At 36.3% G+C, this 20,524-nt stretch overlaps 1 protein-coding gene across 1 annotated transcript in view; it reads right to left on the reverse strand.

Annotated features, from left to right (window-relative positions):
• Positions 1-1,300: 1,300 nt before the first annotated feature.
• KCNH5 (potassium voltage-gated channel subfamily H member 5) overlaps positions 1,301-20,524 on the reverse strand; it is a 326,379-nt gene continuing 307,155 nt past the window's right edge. The window contains exon 11 of the mRNA XM_057731911.1: positions 1,301-2,248. Coding sequence (XP_057587894.1) covers positions 1,301-2,248 — 948 coding nt within the window. The remainder of the gene's footprint in view (positions 2,249-20,524) is intronic.

Genomic DNA, 20,524 nt, shown 5'->3' on the forward strand with positions numbered 1-20,524 from the left:
CCTTTCATAAGTGGATCTGCCCGAGCCATGGTAGTCTATTGTTTCAACTCAGCAGAAGTCCAGCAGTAGAACTGTGTGCAAAAAAAGCTTTAGAAAATTGTAACCAGAATAAAATTATAGAAAAGCAGTTGTCTGAGTTGAGCAACTTAATGTCTACTTTTTGTTTTTTTTAACCACATTTCATGTATTACCTCTATAAAGAGTAAGAATCAGGTGTGAACAATTCCATACCTGTGTTTCATTCTTTCTAAGTCACAAATATGCTACAAAAACTTGTCTGTTTATATTCTTTTCTATTTTATATAATTCTAGTTAAATTTTTGATATGATTACTTAAATGCTTTTTGTTTGCTTGGTTCTTGCTAAGAGCCTTTCAACTTCACCCTTGAACAATTTTTTTAAAAAAACAAATTTAGAACATTCATCACCTTTGGAAAATCAGCATCTCTAACATCAATTGTTAAAAGGCCCTTTTACCCTGTGGTGCAGTATTTCTATAATAATATACACTATATTAATAGTTTAGTATTTATGGGGTTGATAAAATCAGCTTATAAGATGGTGTCTGTTATCCAAGATGGAGGGAGTAGGGCTATCCTTACATAAGAGTTAATGATTACTATCGAAGTATAATGTTAAAAAAGGAGAGGTATAGTTGAGCAAAAATGCAATTCATGCACAAACCCCATAGCAATAAGTTCTCAATATCCCACATTGCTATTTGTCTGAGGCAACAAAACAATCATTTAAATGGAGCAAACACTGCCTGTTGGGGAAAATAACCTAACACTAAGTTACAGAAAAATATCCTATGGAAAGAGATCATAAAATGGCACTAACAATTTAAAAGGTTGAATGCTTCCTTGGCATTAATTTATAATTTTAACTTAACAGAAGAGTGAGGAGAGGACAGCTCAATATACTCAGCCTGAGATCAAATTTGTCATGGCAACATTGGCAGGTTGAACCCTGATTCTTTAACTATTACATTGCCTTGGTTAACAAAAATCATACTTTTTAAAATTACAGAATAGAGATTATAAATAAATGTAAAGTTGTGCATGCAGTCAACTGCATAATATACAAGCGTTTTATCTATGTTTTTAATAATTATCTTCTTTGGCAGGCCAGAATCCAGCTGGACATGCAATATTTACATATCAAAATCCATATTGTGTTCATCATATTGAAAGCAAGTGAAAATATATATATATGTATATACTGTATATACACACATATGTATATAGATGTATATACTGTTTTTAATATATTAACAAATATATATGTGTATATATATATATTAAAAGTGGATTTCATCTTTGTCAGATTCAGGTGACTCAGGCCTTGAAACACTAAAAATATCCTGACATGGTATTTGGGGAGGTACCTGGAGCGGCATTTGGGATTTGGGAGAAGAGGTCGGGGGCACGCTTTTTTCTGAGAGTATTTTTAAAATTTCTGCCACCTGCTTCTCCAGGGCAGTCATTCTGCAGCTTAGCAGCTGAATGTCCTCTTTGAGTTCGTGTTTGACTTCCTGCAGTGTGGTTTGTAAGGCCTGCTCAGGGATGGGATAAAAGGGGTGTTTGGCATCAGCCTGGATGGGGCTGTGCTCTAGCGGACTTCGCGCCTCCCCAGCCTTATCCAAACGAAGGTCACTTTTTGTAATCCCACTGTCACAAGAATCTGTTTTTCTTAATGGGTTTTTGGTAACACTGTTCTCTGAATCGCTGCCCTTGGGGTCCTCAGACAATAGCCCCATCGATTCAGCTTTAGTGACATTGTTCCAGTCTTCCTTCTTCTCCTCATGGGCTCCCATATTATTCTTGAGTCGCAGCCACCCTTTCCCATTTCCGTTCTTCATTCTTATGGGGCTGTTGACTTTGAGACATTTGGGGTCAGCACCGCCACTGGGCTTGAGTTCCATGGCATCACGGTTGTTTTGTTTGAGAGACTCGCTGGTTTTCACGTAGGCCAGAGATGTCTGTATGGGAGTGATCTGTGACACAGTGACCACACTGGTGCCGGTGATGGAGGCCCCGTTCTGTAAGGAGCGGCTTTCTACCTGCAGTTGGTTCCGCTCAGGGTCACTCTGGGTTGACCCCTGATTCCGCAGCTCCTTCTGCTGCTTGAACTTCTGGAAGAGCTTCCTTACTGGGTGGTCCACGGGGATGCTGAGGGTGACCTCATTCTTTTGTCTGAGGCGCTCCTCCTCTTCTTTCTTCACATCACTGATTTTGCGGAAAATGATCTGTGGAGGGGGAAAGAGATTAAAAATGTGATTATAAACACAGATGACTTTATACTTGTGTGACAAGGTACCAGTTGTACTGTGCTTTACAGAGGAAAGCCTTGAAGATAGGGTAAGATCATTTCTGAAGGGAAAAATATTCCAATTCCAATTAACAGATGCAATATACTTAAAATCCAACATAGAAACACTGACAAAGGGTGCTTAGCTAACTTAGTTCCACTTCCATATCAGAGAGGGAGTGTAGTAAAGAGACAACTGAGTAGAGCTATTTGCTCTCTTGTTCAAGGGCCCATTTCACAGAAAATATACAAATATGTAAATATAAACATTTATGTTAGCATATATATATATATACACACACATGTATGTGTAAGAAAACATATTTGTCTTTTAAATTTCCTTGCAATACATCACTGTTTTTGTAAGCTTTTCTTTTCAATCATATAAATATGATTCAAAGCCATTTTTAATGCCATCCTCTGTTTAGAGGTCAAATAGTAAGAGTTCTAGGCTATGTAAGTACTGAAAAGTGAGACAGTTTACTGACATATCTTCTGGGTTAGGTGGGAGGAGAGATTAAATTTATTTATGTGGTTCTAGATGGCAGAACTAGAATTTATAGGTAAGAGTTTCTAGAAGGTAAATACCAGGTCAGTATACAAACTTCATTTCAAACTACTACCTATTAATTCAATAAACTGCCTTGAAAACTCATGAAACTCACACCAGTGAAATATTCAAATAAATAAGAATGTTGTTTGTGTAATACTCTCATTGAGTAGGAGGTTGGACTCTTCAAATTCCAATACTCTTTAAAATTCAAATATAAAATTAAGTACTCAGTACACGTAGTGTTAGATGAGTATTCACAAATAAGCATAAACTTTATTAAAATATATTTTGAAAATAATATTGCGAAGAAGTTACAACTCCATCAAGAGAAATTTAAAAGGCTGACTATGTAACAAATTATTACCACTTACATTATCAGAGTTAGAAGTGAATTTGGTAAGTGTGAATTTGGTAAGTGTGAGATTCAGCAGCTTCCAGGAATAACATAAAATCTCTGGTCTTACACTAGAGACCAATACTAGTGATGATCACTGTAAACACAAAAGTCAGGGGGAAGCAATTCTCCATCTAAAAGCACATTTTCTAAATTGAGATTGATGCACTAAATATGGCTCATCAAGTGGTAATAATTTATATTTTAAAATAAACATTCTCTAAGTTCAATAACTTTATAAAGACCAGCATATTTTACCTTCTCTACTGGCACATGAAATTGGATCTTTTTAAAAAATGTAATACTAATCTCTAAGTCTGACATCAAATCTCTAGCAGTTTAATTAGAAGTCTTTCAAAGGGTTGACATGTTTCTTAGGCTTCCTAAGTAAACAGGGCTTGTGCTAAACCTTCAAGATATTAACACTCTCTGGTACTGGACAAATCCAAACACGGAAACACAGATACTCTATTCATATATCATCCCCTTTCATTGAAAAGGCACCATGAACTGACATGAAGGGACTAATGTAAATGATTGGCCACATCCTCCTTCCCACTCAACTCTGACCTTGTTTGCTTTTTCAAAGGTAGTTACTTCGCCTTGGAAAGATACAGCCTTGTTGCAGTGTGTTAACTGAGATTACCCTTCAATGTTTGGGGGGGAAAAGGCATTTATCTGAAACGGTTCAAGATAGCGGAGAGGAGGACAAGCACTCACTCCCTCTTGCAAGAGCACCAGAATTACAACTAACTGCTGAACAATCATTGACAGAAAGACACTGGAACTCACCCAAAAATACACCCCACATCCAGAGACAAAGAGAAGCTGCAATAAGACAGTAGGAGGGGCACAATCATGTTAAAATCAAATCCCATAACCGCTGGGTGAGCGACTCATAAACTGGAGAATAGTTGTATCACAGAAGCCCACATACTAAAGTGAGGGTTCTGAGGTGAATGTCAGGCCTCCCAACCTGGGGGTCTGACAATGCGAGGAGGAATCCCCAGAGAATCAGACTTTGCAAGCCAGTGGGATTTGATTGCAGGACCTCCACAGGACTGGGGAAACAGAGACACCACTCGTGGAGGGCTCAAAAAAATAGTGGGGAAGGAGCAGTGACCCATAGGTGACTGAACCAGATCTACCTGCTGGTGTTGGAGGGTTGCCTGCAGAAGTGGGCGGCAGCTGTGGCTCACCACAGGAACAGGAACACTGGCAGCAGAGGTTCTGGGAAGTGCTCATTGGCATGAGCCCTCCTGGAGGACACCATTAGCCCCAACAAAGAGCTTGTAAGCTTCAGTGAGGGATAGCCTCAGGCCAAACAACCAACAGGGTGGGAACACAGCCCTACCCATTGTCAGACAAGCAGATTAAAGATTTACTGAGCTCTGCCCACCCAGCCCTACCCACCATCAGTCCCTCCCATCAGGAAGCACACACAACCCTCCTAGACAGCTTCCTCCGCAACAGGGCAGACAGCAGTATCAAGCAGTATCAGCAATATTTCATTCTGTGGAACTGAAAACCACAGCCACAGAAAGACAGAGAAAATGAAAAGGCAGAGGACTTTGCATCAGATGAAGGGACAAGATAAAAGCCCAGAAAAACAATTAAATGAAGTGGAGATAGGCACTCTTCCAGAAAAAGAATTCAGAATAATGATGGTAAAGATGATCCAGGACTTTGAAAAAAGATTGGATGCAAAGATCAAAAAGATGCAGGAAAAGTTTAACAAAGACCTAGAAGAATTAAAGAACAAACAAACAGAGATAGCAACACAATAACTGAAATGAAAAATACACTAGAAGGAACCAATAGCAGATTAACTGAGGCAGAAGGGAGAATAAGTGACCTGGAAGACAAAATGGTGAAAATCACTGATGTTTAAAAGAATAAAGAAAAAAGAATGAAAAGAAATGAAAACAGCCTAAGAGATCTCTGTGACAACATTGAACCCACCAACATTCACATTATAGGGGTGCCAGAAGGAGAAAAGAGAGAGAAAGGACCTAAGAAAATATTGGAAGAGATTATAGTTGAAAACTTCCCTAACATGGGAAAAGAAATAGCCACCCAATTTCAGGAAGCACAGAGAGTTCCAGGCAGGAAAAACTCAAGGAGAAACATGCCAAGACACAAAGTAGTCAAATTGACAAAAAATAAAGACAAAGAAAAATCATTAAGAGCAACAAGGGAAAAACAACAAATAACATACAAGGGAACTCCCATCAGGTTAACAGCTGATTTCTCAGCAGAAACTCTGCAAGCCAGAAGGGAGTGGCATGATATATTTCAAGTGATGAAAGGGAAGAATCTACAACCAAAAATACTCTACCCAGCAAGGATCTCAATCAAATTTGATGGAGAATCAAAAGCTTTACAGATAAGCAACAGCTAAGAGAATCAGCACCACCAAACCAGCCCTACAACAAATGCTAAAGGAACTTCTCTAAGTGGGAAACATAAGAAAAGAAAAGGACCTACAAAAAACAAGAACAAACCAATTAAGAAAATGGTAATAGGAACATACATATTGATACTTACCTTGAATGTGAATGGATTAAATGCTCCAACCAAAAGACACAGACTGGCTGAATGGATACAAAAACAAGACCCATATATACGCTGTCTACAAGAGACCCACTTCAGACCTAGGCACACACACAGATAGAAAGTGAGGGGATGGAAAAAGATATTCCATGCAAGTGGAAATCAAAAGAAACTTGCAGTAGCAATACTCATAACAGATAAAATGGAGTTTAAAATAAAAAATGTTACAAGACACAAGAAAGGACACTACATAATGATCCAGGGATCAATCCAAGAAGAGGAGATAACAATTATAAATATATATGCAATATATAGGAGCACCTCAATACATAAGGCAAATGCTAACAAGTAAAAAAGAGGAAATCAACAGTAACACAAAAATACTGGGGGACTTTAACATCCCACTTACACCAATGGACAGATCATCCACACAGAAAATTAATAAGGAAACATGAGCTTTAAATGACACAATAAATCAGCAAGATTTAATAAATATCTATAGGACATTACACCCAAAAGCAGATTACACTTTCTTTTCAAGTGCACATGGCACATTCTCCAAGATAGACCACATTTTGGGTCACAAATCAAGCCTTGGTAAATTCAAGAAAACTGAAATCATATCAAGCACCTTTTCTGACCACAACACTATGAGATTAGAAATCAATTACTGTAAAAAAAAACACAAAAACATGGAGGCTGAACAATATGCTACTAAACAACCAAGAGATTATTGAAGAAATCAAAGAGGAAATCAAAAAATACCTAAAGACAAATGACAATGAAAACACAACGATCCAAAACCAATGGGATGCAGCAAAAGCAGTTCTAAGAGGAAAGTTTATAGCAATACAATCCTACCTCAAGAAACAAGAAAAATCCCAAAGAAACAATCTCACCTTACACCTAAAAAACTAGAGAAAGAAGAGCAAACAAAACCCAAAGTTAGTAGAAGGAGAGAAATCATAAAGATCAGAGCAGCAATAAATGAAATAGAGACAAAGAAAACAATAGCAAAAATCAATAAAACTAAAAGCTGGTTCTTTGAGAAGATAAAGTTGATAAAACTCTAGCAAGACTCATCAAGAAAAAGAGGGAGAAGACTCAAATCAATAAAATTAGAAATGAAACAGAAACAGTTACAATGGACACTGCAGAAATAAAAAGCATCATAAGAGACTACTCCAACACCTATACGCCAAGAAAATGAACAACCTGGGTGAAATGGACAGATTCTTAGAAAGGTATAACCCTCCAAGGCTGAATCAGGAAGAAATAGAAAATATGAACAGACCAATCACAAGGAAAGAAATTGAAACTGTGATTAAAAATCTTCCAACAAACAAAAGTCCAGGACCAAATGGCTTCACAGGTGAATTTTATCAAACATTTAAAGAAGAGCTAACACCCATCCTTCTCAATCTCTTTCAAAAAAATTACAGAGGAAGAAATACTCCCAAACTCATTCTATGAGGCCACCATCACCCTGATACCAAAACCAGACAAAGATACTACAAAAAAAGGAAATTACAGACCAATATCTCTGATGAATTTAGATGCAAAAATCCTCAACAAAATGCTAGCCAACAGAATCCAACAACTCATTAACAGGATCATACACCATGATCAAGTGGGGTTTATCCCTGGAATGCAAGGATTCTTCAATATACACAAATCAATCAATGTGATACACCATATTAACAAACTGAAGGATAAAAGCCACATGATCATCTCAATAGATGCAGAAAATGCTTTTGACAATATTCAACACCCATTTATGATAAAAACTCTCCAGAAGGTGGGCATAGAGGGAACTTACTTCAACATAATAAAAGCCATATACAACAACCCCACAGCAAACATCATTCTCAATGGTGAAAAACTGAAAGCACTCCCTCTAAGATCAGGAACAAGACAAGGATGTCCACTCTCGCCACTACTATTCAACATAATTTTGGAAGTCCTTGCCACAGCAATCAGAGAAGAGAAAGAAATAAAAGGAATCCAAATTGGAAAAGAAGAAGTAAAACTGTCACTGTTCACAATCGACAAGATACTATACACAGAAACTCCTAAAGATGCCACCAGAAAACTACTTGAGCTCATCAATGAATTTGGTAAAGTTGCAGGATACAAAATTAACACACAGAAATCTCTTGCATTTCTGTACACTAACAACAAAAGATCAGAAAGAGAAATTCAGGAAACAATCCCATTCACCATTGTCACAAAAAGAATAAAATACCTAGGAATAAACTTAACCAAGGAGGTAAAAGATGTGTATTCAGAAAAGTATAAGACACTGATTAAAGAAATCAAAGATGACAAAAACAGATGGAGGGATATACCATGTTCTTGGATTGGGAGAATCGACATTGTGAAAATGATTATACTACCCAAAGCAATTTACAGATTCCATGCAATCCCTATCAAATTACCAATGGTATTTTTTACAGCAGTAGAACAAAAAATCCTAAAATTTGTATGGAGACACAAAAGACCCCGAACAGCCAAAGCAATCTTGAGGGAAAAAAATGGAGCTGAATGAATCAGACTCCCTGATTCAGACTATACTACAAAGCTACAGTAATCAAGACAGTATGGCACTGTCACAAAAACAGAAATACAGATCAATGGAACAGGATAAAAAGCCCAGAGATAAACTATGGTCAACTAATCTATGACAATGGAGTCAAGGACATACAATGCAGAAAAGGCAGCCTCTTCAATAAGTGGTGCTGGGAAAACTGGATAGCTACATGGAAAAGAATGAAATTAGAACACTCCCTAACACCATACACAAAAATAAACTCAAAATGGATTAAAGAGCCAACTGTAAGCCCAGACACTATAAAACTCATAGAGGAAAACATAGGAAGAACACTCTTTGACATAAATCACAGCAAGATCTTTTTTGACCCACCTCTTAGAGTAATGATAATAAAAACAAAAATAAATAAGTGGGACCTAAAGAAACTTAAAAGGTTCTTTCTGCATAGCAAAGGAAACTATAAGCAAGATGAAAAGAAAACCATCAGAATGGGTGAAAATATTTGCAAACTAATCAACAGACAAAGGATTAATTTCCAAAATATATAAACAATTCATGCACCTCTGTATCCAAAAAACAAACAACCCAATCCAAAAATAGGCATTTCTCCAACGAAGACATACGGATGGCCAAAAGGCACATGAAAAGCTGCTCAACATCACTAATGATTAGAGAAATGCAAATCAAAGCCACAATGAGGTATCACCTCACATGGGTTAGAAGGGGCATCATCAGAAAGTCTACAAACAGTAAATGCTGGAGAGGGTATGGTGAAAAGGGAACTCTCTTGCACTGTTGGTGGGAATGTAACTTGATACAGCCACTATGGAAAACAGTATTGAAAAACTAAAAATAGTGTTACCATATGACCCAGCAATCCCACTACTAGGCATATACCCAGAGAACACCATAATTCAAAAAGAACACATACACCCCAAAGTTCATTGCAGCACTATTTACAATAGCCAGGACACAGAAGCAACCTAAATGTCCATCAACAGATGAATGGATAAAAAAGCTGTGGTACATATATACAATGGAATATTACTCAGCTGTAAAAAGGAATGAAATGGGGACATTTGTAGAGACATGGATGGACCTAGAGACTGTCATACAGAGTGAAGTGAGTCAGAAAGAGAAAAAGAAATATCGTATATTAACACATACATGCGGAATATAGAAAAATGGTATAAATTAACTGGTTTGCAAGGCAGAAATAGAGACACAGATGTAGAGAACAAACATATGGACACCACATGGGGAAAGCAGGAAGGGTTAGTGGGGAATGAATTGGGAGACTGGGATTGCTATATATACATTACTAATAAGAAAAAATATATCAAATCTACACTTTAAATATATGCATTTTATTGTATGTCAATTGTATCTCAGTAAAAGTTCTTAAAGAAAAAAAAAGTATCTATTTCAAATGAACAGTGGAGGAGGGCAGGTGCTTGACACATAGCAATGTCAGATAAAATGCAGGACATCCATGCAACATTTGGGACACACAGTAAGAAATCATACATTATTTACCTGAATGCAACATATTTATACTTCCATGTGAAGTTCACAGTTTATGAAAGATTTGGGGTTCCTGGAGACTGAGACTCTGTGGGCATCTTAGGCCATAGCTTTTTGTTTTAAAATTTCAATACAATGGCTTATAATTGCTTATAATTATCGTGCACTTACCAAGTTTGGGATACTTTGTGATTCAAGGGTATAATGTGCCCATGTAAAATATCAGTAAAAAAAAGCCTTCTTTCTCCACCTTCTGTTACCACCAGCCAGCCCCTCCCCACCAACCAAGAACCATCAAAGGCATTTGCACTGCTACTATTAAGTGGAGAAAAAAGGCTCCTAACACCAAACTACTGAGTACAAAGAGCGTTTTGTCACAGGGCCAGGCTGCTAGTCTACATCAAGGGACAAATGAGATAGAACTGCGTTGGCACATTTTGCCACCAAGAAGACATAAAAGAAAATTACATAGAAAAAGAATGAGGTTTTGTGTATGGAAGACAGAATCCTAAGAATTCACATCTGGATATGATCAACTATTTACCATAACCAGGTTTTTAAGCTGGAGGTCATTTTAAAAAAAAATTGGATTGAATAAAGTTTACTGAATGAGACTAAATTTATTTCTTTTGACTGCAGAACAGAAATTTTGACTTATTGAAAAATACTTATAAAAAGTTTGCTTATAGCAAAGAGGTCACTTTCACAAACATATTATCTCATTTAACTGTCATAAATACTCTACGAGATAGGTCCTATGCGTCTCATGTTACAGAAGAGAAAACTGAGGCGCAAAGAGTTTAGATGGTCTGCATTAGGTCACACAGCTAGTAAGAGGCCAGGATACAAATCAAAGCAGTCAGAATACAGTCTTCACCATTTTACTCTACTGCATCTCCTCAGGATAACTGACATCACCTCTTGGACCTTGTGAAAACCCAAATATGTGACTGGGCGAAATGGGGAGTGATACAACAGTTTAACATCAAACAAGTAATCCTTCACAGGGCATTTGCCATGATGAACCATCCCTGGAAGTGTGAATTAAGCAAACAGTTGAAGCTCTGTGCTTGGTGAACAAATAGAGTTGACAAACACTTATTGAGTAGAATCAGGTTCAGATCTTTGACCCACAAATCAGTCTTTAAAGAACTTGAATTGGAATCCTTCAATTGTATTCTTTTCTACCTGATGACAAAGCAAAACTTTCCAAACGCAAGGAAAGAGAATATAGGCCCTGAAATTAACAAACAAAGAAACGAGAAAAGAAAGAGTTGATTTTACTGTATTTACAAGGTTTAAAGACTAATAATCTACTGAGGTGTCACAACCAGTGGATCTATGTCTTACATGTAAAGCATGATAGCTTTTTGTTGTGCCTTATGTTATAAAAAATGGATTATATAACAAATAAGGAAACAAAACTCACTATTTCAAAAACATTAAATGTAATAAGCCCTCCCTATAAGTCTTCATAATTGTGAAGATCACTTTATGACCACAAACTCCAAGTGTGAATAACAGTGTATTTTTGTTACTAAGGAAACTACATTTCATCATAAAAAATAGGATGGAAATTATAATACATTACTATTACAAGGATGTACATTCTCAAATAAATTATCTGAGCCCATGCTGAATATTTCCTTCTAAAGAAGTGCTTTTTACCTTTAACTTTTTAGTCATGTAAAATAAAATGGTTCAAATTAATAAGGAATGGAAAGATTGATAAATTTTATTTAGTTAAACCTACAGATAAAATAGATCTGCATGCTACTTTTTGGCAATTGAAAGAAGGAGTTTTCATAATCCAATTGATTCTTACATTGGCAATGTGTCATACAGAAAGTAAAAATTTTCCTGTTAATTAGATAATTCAATACATAAGCTATATATATGAATTCAACTTAATGATAAACATGGAAATGATGATGATTTTTCCCTAGAAGGCAAAGATTAAAAAACCAAATCCCAGGCTTCCCTGGTGACGCAGTGGTTAAGAATCCACCTGCCAATGCCGGGGACACGGGTTTGCTCCCTGGTCCAGGAAGATCCCACAGCCAGCAGAGCAACTAAGCACATGTGCCACAACTACTGAGCTCTCTAGAGCCCAAGAGCCACAACTATTGAGCCCACATGACACAATTACTGAAGCCTGTGTGCCTAGAGCACATGCTCCACAACAAGAGAAGCCACCACGATGAGAAGGCCACGCACCACAATGAAGAGTAGTCCCCACTCGCTGCAACTAGAGAAAGCCTGAGTGCATCAATGAAGACCCAATGCAGCCAATAAATAAATAAATAAATAAATTTATATAAAAAATCCCCCAAAATATTGTTTTAGAAAATGTTAAAGGATCTGAGTGAAGTTCATAGATCAACTTACATGAAGTAAATCTTGTAAAAAAAAAATGTATATCCATGATTATCAACATGGCGTTAAATCAGCTTTTAAAAAACACAATATTTGGTTTTTTTCCTCGGTGTTAATAATCTAGAAACTCTTGCCCTGATGTATTCCGTGTCTATCTTTTGCCCAATGGCAAATCAAATTGCTAATGGATACCAAAAACTTAAGGACAAAATTAAAAAGGAAAAATCACAAATCAGGCTATGATTCTAGTGACACATTTATTAGTAGAATTCACAATGGTCTGTACTGTTTCTATCAGCAAAGAGGTTTATTTCATTTAAGCTTTTCTTCTCCTTGCTTCATTATGTTGTATGGAGCACATGCTGGAAGGTTTAATTTATTTAAATGATAAAAGCTTCTTAAACTTAACAGGGAACATGGCCAACTGAGCATTCCATTTCAAAGTAGGACATTTGATCATAAAAGGGATATCAAAATTGAATAATTTGAATGTGTACTGAACTTTGAAATCCAATAAAGGCAAGGGAAAAAAGGGGTTAGAATCATTTATTTAATGACATGGATTTGGTGTTATGTAATTTGGAGGACAGAGTTACACTCTCTGAAACAACCCATCACTTTCCAGGTATGTGAATCTACAGAATTGACTAGGAAATTATAGCTATATGCGATCAAGCAATAGCTCCAGTTTATCTGACACTTAAGGATATACTTGGTTTGATTCTTTGGTTCTTTTTACTGTTTGCATAAACTTAGTCACTAATTCTAACTCTAGTCCTTTCAACCATTCCAACCTGAACTAACATAACAAAGTGGTAGTTATTTAACACGATCGTGTATATATCAGAGAGTATAAACTTTTCTTAACAAAGGCCACAGTGACAGAGCTGTGGCAGGTGACCATGTGTGACTGAAAGATAACAATGATGTTCTGAAATATGGCCGCCTTGCTTCATATCAGCCACTCATAGATCTACAGGCTCTTCAAGGGCAAGAAATGTGTTACAAATCTAGTTCAACCTGTTAGGTCCTAAATAAACTTTGAGGAATTAATTAATTAAGTGATTAATATAAAGAAAAAGGAAGAAAGGGAGGTGAGTAGAAAGGAAAAAGGGAGTGAGAAAAAGAATATCTTTTGATTTTGTTAGTGTGTTGGGAAATGCCTAATGTGAATAAGGGTGGTTAGTAAGATGCAACTAACTGCAGGACATGCTAGAATTACTGATACAATTACATGTTTTTATTACTAAAGTTTTTTTTCATCAAAAAAATAATAAAAGAAGGAAGCCAAAGTCTTCAAAACCAAAAATAGAGCTGTTCCAACATAAAGCTGGCAAGGTTTAGATCCACTGTCTCAAATATTGCAGTAATCCATGATTTGTCCTCCCTGTCTCAATTTCTAGCTTTATTTCCCTTTATTCCATTTTTTGCTATTGCATATCAAATATGATAGTCTCCCAAACAAAAAACAATCACAGATTAAAATTAAAGCTCTTTAATAAAGTCAGCAAGCCTACAGTGGTTCAGTTAACCTGCCTCTCCAGCTTCTTTTTCCTCCATACTCATTTGACCTTCAGACACCAGCCACTGAATCAATTTGCAATCCAGAATCTAATACTGCACATATTGCTCTCTCTTCCTCAACTGCTGGGGAGCTCCTACTTATCCTTTAATCCTCAGCTCAACTGTGCTCTTCTTTATGAGGCCAGACCAGCTACATAATATGTAGAGCCAAATACAACATAAAAATTCAGGGCCTCTAACATCTTGCTTAATGGTAAAACACTGAAAGCTCTCTTCTGAATTCAGGAAAGAGACAAACATGTGCCATCTCGCCACTCCTATTCATCATTGTACTGCAGGTTCTAGCCAGGGAAATTGTCAAGAAAATGAAATAAAAGACATCCAGAATGAAAAAGAAGAATTAAAACTATATCGATTTTGAGCTAACATGATTAGGTACACAGAAAATCCTAAGGAATCCATAAACACTTGCACGCGCACACACACACTATTAGAGCTAATAAAAGAGTTCAGCAAGAATGCAGGATACAAAATCGATATAAAAGTTAGTTGTATTTCTTGAAATGTCTACAACAGGCAAATCTATAGAGATAGAAAATAGAGTAGTGATTGCCTAGGTGTCCTGCATTGAATGATGGCCCCTAAAAAGATATGGGTGTGTCTTAATCCCAGGAATCTATGAATATGATGTTATTGGAAAAAGGTCTTTGCAGATGTAATTAAGGATCTTGAGATGAAATCATCCAATATTCCCCAGGTGGGCCCTAAATCCAATGACAAGTGTCTTTGTAAGACAAGAAGAGAAGATGTGGAAGAGAGAGGAAGGCCATGTAAAGATGCAGGCAGAGACTGGAGTGATATAGCCACAAGGCAAGGAATACCTGAAGCTGCCAGAAGCCAGAGAAGTAGGTTAGGATTCTCCACTAGAGCCTTCAGAGGGAGCACAGTCCTGCTGACAGCTTGGTTTTTGAATTCTGGCTTCCACAACTGTGAGAAAATAAATTTCTGTTGTTTTAAGCTATCAAATTCCTGCTAATACACTAGGGCTGCTGGGTAGAGGGAATTGAGGAATGATTGCTAATAGGTGTTTCTTTTTGGAGTGATGAAAATGTTCTAAAATTGTATTATAATAATGGTTGTACAACTCTGTAAATATACTAAAAAACCATTGAATTGAAGATACTAAATGGATTAATTTTTTGGCATACAGATTATATTTCAACAAAACTGTAAAAATAAAATGTCTTGGAGTTATCTTTTAACCTTGAAATTAAAAAAAAAATAAAGATTTCTTTGCTTTAAAAAAAAAAGTTAGTTGTATTTCTATACACTAGTAATGAACCATCTGAAAATAAAACTAAGAAAATATTGTCATTGAAAATAGCATCAAAGAGAATAGAATACTTAGGAAAAATTTTAACAAAAGAAGTGTAGGACTTATATACAAAAACTATAAAACATTGTTGAGATAAATTAAAGAAGCCCTAAATAAATAGAACTATATCTCCTGTTTATGGAGTGAAAGACTTAATATTGTTATCATGACAATATTCCCCAAATTGATCTGTAGGTTTAATTCAATTCCTGTCAAAACTTTAACTGCTTATTTTTCAGAAATTGACAAGCTGACCCTAAAATTCAGGTGGAAATGCAAGGGACCCAGAATACCTAAAACAGTATCAAGATGTAAGAATTTAATTGGAGGATTCATACTTTCCAGTTTAAAACCATTCCAAAGCTATAGTAATTAAGACAGTGTGGTACTGGCAAAAGGACAGACATGTGCATCAACGGAATAGAACTAAGAGTCTAAAAATAAACCTCTGCATTTATGGTCAATTGCTTTTTGACAGGATGCCAAGGGGGTTCAATGAGGAAAGACTGACTTTTTCAACAAATGGTGCTAGGGCAACTGCATATTCACATCTAAAATATAAATATGGATGCCAGCCTCATATCATATACAAATTTTAACTCAAAATGTATCAAAGACCTAAATGTAAGAGCTAAACATATAAAATTTCTAGAAGGATCCCAAGGCATACATTTTAGTGACCTTGAATTAGGCAAGGCTTTCTTTGATACCTAAACCTCAAGCTACCAAAAATATTAAATAAATACATTGGACTTCACCAAAATTCAAGACTTTTTTCTTCAAAGGACACTATCATGAAAGTAAAAACTCACAGAATGGGAGAAAATATTTGCAAATCATATATCTGATATTGATCTAGTATCCAGAATATATAAAGAACTATTATGATTAAACAATTAAAAGACAAAAAAATTAAATTTAAAAATAGTTACAATAGCCAAAACATGGAAGCAACTTAACTGTCCATTGATGAATGGATAAAGAAGATATGGTACATATATATATAAAATGAAATATTAATCAGGAAAAAGAATGAAATAATAGCATTTGCAACAACATGGATGGACGTAGAGATTATCATACTAAGTGAAGTAAGTCAGACAGAGAAAGACAAATATCATATGATATTGGAAATACATTTATATGTGGAATCTAAAAAAATGATACAAATGAACTTATATACAAAACAGAAATAGACCCAAAGATATAGAAAACAAACTTATGGTTATCTATGGGGAAATGGTAGGGGGAGAGGGATAAATTAGGAGCTTGGGATTAATATATACACACTACTATATGTAAAATAGATAACCAACAAGGACCTACTGTAGAGCACAGGGAACTCTACTCAATATTTTGTAATGATCTATAAGGGAAAACAATCTGAAAAAGAATAGATAAATAGATAGATAAACTGAATCACTTTGCTGTACATCTAAAATTAACACAACATCTTGAATCAACTATACTTTAATAAAAAAAATATAAAAATAGTCAAAGAATTTGACTAGACCTTTCCCCAAGGATGATATACAAATGACTAACAGGCACATGAAAAGATGCTCAGCATCATTAGTCATTAGGGAAATGCAAATTAAAACCACAATGATGTACATTCCACATCCTCTAGGATGGCTATAATAAAAAGATAACAAGTATTGTTAATAACAGAAAATGCCAAGTGCTGGGAGGATGTAGAGAAATTGGAACCCTCATACATTGCTGGTGGGATTATAAAATGCTACAGCCTCTGTGGAAAACAGCTTGGCAGTTTCTAGCCATATGACCCAGCAATTCCACTCCTAGGTATATATCCAAGAAAAATAAAAATGTACAGTTATGCAAAAACTTGTACATGAATGTTCATAGTAGCATCATTCATGACAGCCAAAAAGTAGAAACAACACAAATATCTATTAACGGATGAATCGGCAAACAAAGTGTGGTATAACCATACAATGGAATGTTAGCCATAAAAGGAAATGAAGTACTGATATATGCTACACCTTGAAAATATTACCCTAAGTGAAAGAAGCCTGACACAAAATGTTATACATTGCATGATTTCACTTATATGAAATGTGTAGAATAGGCAAATTAAGTTAGAAAGTACATTAATGTTTTCCAGGGGTATGGGGATATGGAAAATGGGGAATGACTGCTAGGTGTGGGGTTTCTTTTTGGGGTGATGAAAATGTTCTGGAATTAGATAGTGGTGATGGCTGCACAACTTCGTGAATATACTAAAAATCACTGAATTGCACACTTTAAAATGGTGAATTGTATGGTGTGTGAATTATATCACTACAAAAAAAGCAGGTCTCCTTGTTCAAAATTACCAAGGATTTCAACATAGCAGCAGCAGAACATTCAGCCAAGGACAGGGCTTTTCTAAGTGCAAGGCCTGCACGACTGCACAGGCTGAGCATCCATGAAGCTAGCCCTGCCAGGAGGCTTTCACTTACTGCCCCAGATAGAATTGGGTCCATCCTATTCTACAGCCTAACAGCATTTATCTTGTGACACTTATTAATGGTGGGATATAGCAGCAAACAAGATATTCATTCACATTGTGAGTATTTATTAAACACCTACCATGTTTCAGGCCCTGTTATGGAGTTAGGTATACATCAGTAAACAAAACAAACCCCCTTAAATGTTCCATAAAATGTCAGGTGATGATGTGGGCTACAAAGGAAAATAAAGAGTATAAGGACATAGAGAAGGCAAAGTGCTTGGGTCTCTATGAGGAAGTGATACTGGAGCAAAGACAGTCACAGAATGAAGAAGCGGACCATGCAGATGGCTGTCCGAACGGGGGACCCCAAGCTGAGAGAATACTCTGCATGTTTGAGGAACAGTGAGGAGGACAGAGTGGGTGGCACTTACTACTTAGGGAGAATGACTGGTGAGAAGGTTGTAGAGGACACCAGGGACTTTGGTTTTTAAATGCGAGGAGAAGCCACGGGAGACTCCAAAGTCTGCTTTCCTAGATGTCCTTCTACTCTAAAAGGACAGCTCAGGGTGCTGTGGGGAAAATAAATTGTACCATCAGAAGGATAGGAGGGTACCAATTAGGAGGCTTTTTGAGTAATTCTGGTGAGATACCATGGTGACTTAGACCAGAGAGGTTAGAAATGGAGGTAGTGTGAAGTGATCAAATTCTGCATTTACTTTGCCAGTAAGACTAATGAGCTGGATAAACAATCTGAGAGAAGAGAAAAATATATTTTTTAAAGTCTCTCTTTAGGCTAAGCAAAAGTGTAAATAGCAGGACCATTTTCTGAGATGGTGAAACCTGATAGGGTGCCCTATAAACTAGAAAGACAAGTTATCTGCCCCCCTAGACACACATACACACACATGCACGCATGCATGCATGCATATATACACACATGCATATATAAACACGTGCACAATGTATAAAAGTGCAGGAGCAGGATAACTGACTAAACAGTCCCATAAAAAGGGGTAGGGAGTAATGGCTGAGAGGCTCAGCAGCCGCTGGTCCACAGCAATGATGAAATCTGCCAGGCAGGCACTGTGAGGCCCCTCTGCCCTGGCAGTGGGGTACATTCCTTTACTGGTCTCTCAGTCTGCTATCTGGGATAAGTTCTCTCATCCATTCTTCTCTGTGGCTCCTGATTCTATCTCTTTGGATGCTCTTTTTTGTCCTTTTCCCTCTATAGCTCAAACCTCATTTAGGGATTGGAGAATTTGTCCTATTTCCGGGTTGTAGAGCTTCCTCAGCTTCTTCTGGCTTGTGCAAATTTGGGGCCTAAGGTTTGGTTTTGAGCTCACATAGCAAAATGACTTTTTAAGACCAAGCTTATGGTTTCTTTGGCAATATAATTATCTAAAAAAAGTAGTAAGTTTCTGACCTGTTTATAGTCAATTCCGTGCTCCTGCAATCTTACAAAAAGTCCTTTCCTAGATACAGTTCTCAAGCCTGTTTTAATCCTTTGCCTCCTTGGCACAATGTCTCTGGGTTGCTCTCTGTCTCTGTCTCTTTCTCCATGATGAAAACTACGTTGAAGGCATCAGGCTTGATGGGAGGTCAGATCTATTATCTGATCTTTGCCACAAAACTGTCCTAACAGACTTTTATGTACAATGAATTTTCAATCTTATTTCTAGTTTTTCCTGTTCTAAATTCCTTTCCATATCTGCTTACCAGCCAGCCAATTCTTGCCTGTAATCACCTTTCTTCTCATGCCTTGCTAAATGTAACCAGTCGCAACCCCCACTCACTACTAATATTCTGCTTTCCAATCTGTTCCGAAAGAACTAGAACATTGGAAGACAATCAGAGGTATCCACTTTACCAAATGTTTTGTCACTGGAAAATATTTGTCTCCATCTTTTCAAGTCTCAAATATTAATTTCCTTACTTATTTCTACTCCTGCTAAGTTAATGCCACAAATTTTAGAGCTAATAGTGGCAAAGTCTCACTATTGGTATCAATTCATGCTGATGCCTGAAAGCACTGCATTTTTCCCCCAGTAGTACAAACATGAGAATATATTTACACACTGGACTGTACAGTTTAAATGTTTAAGTTGGTAAATTTTATGTTTTTTCCAATAATTAAAAATTCAAATATATCTAAAAATAGAATCATAAACTTTTCAAAAATTACTTTCAACTCACAAAAATATAAATTCATCAATAAACAGACATGAAATTAAGACTATTTCCATAACTACTCACCAAGACAAACTAAAACACTGTTCATTAACGCAGAAGAAAAATAAATTACATAATTCATGAACAATGCAGGGATAATAATTAAACAAACACATAGTTTTACTGACAACAGACATATTGGAGATTTAAATATGAATTCAAAACCACATTGTCTTAAGTGTACTGAGTTGAAAGTTGTCATTTATATACTTGATATATAGATAAAAAGAAAAAAGTTAACTAATTTGGGGGAAACTTTCATAAAAACAGGAAATAATTGTGAAGACATTGCTAAACAAGAACAAGAGAAAATGTATTGCCCCAAAATCTGAACACAACATATATGTTCTATTAAAAAAAAAAGAATCCTTCTAAGTAACTATAATTTTCAACTGTGACTATTTGTTAGCATTTGAAAACTCAGAAGATGATTTAGAAGAATCAAGTTATTTTATTTCTAAGTCCTTAGTATAGAATTATTAGCATATTCAAGTTCAAAGGAACAAAACTGATAAAGAAAAGCCATGTCTATTACACTTTGCTATGAGTGTAGGAATAAAGCCCCTAGTAACTGCCTGAGACCTATACATGAACCACTAGGCCACACTGATTTTGAGAACATAAATATTCTGGTCATAGTAGCTATTGCTTTTACATGTTTTCATCTTGGAATTACT

This window comes from Hippopotamus amphibius, chromosome 4 (assembly GCF_030028045.1).
Source record: "Hippopotamus amphibius kiboko isolate mHipAmp2 chromosome 4, mHipAmp2.hap2, whole genome shotgun sequence".
In the NCBI taxonomy this organism is placed as follows: Eukaryota; Metazoa; Chordata; class Mammalia; order Artiodactyla; family Hippopotamidae; genus Hippopotamus; species Hippopotamus amphibius.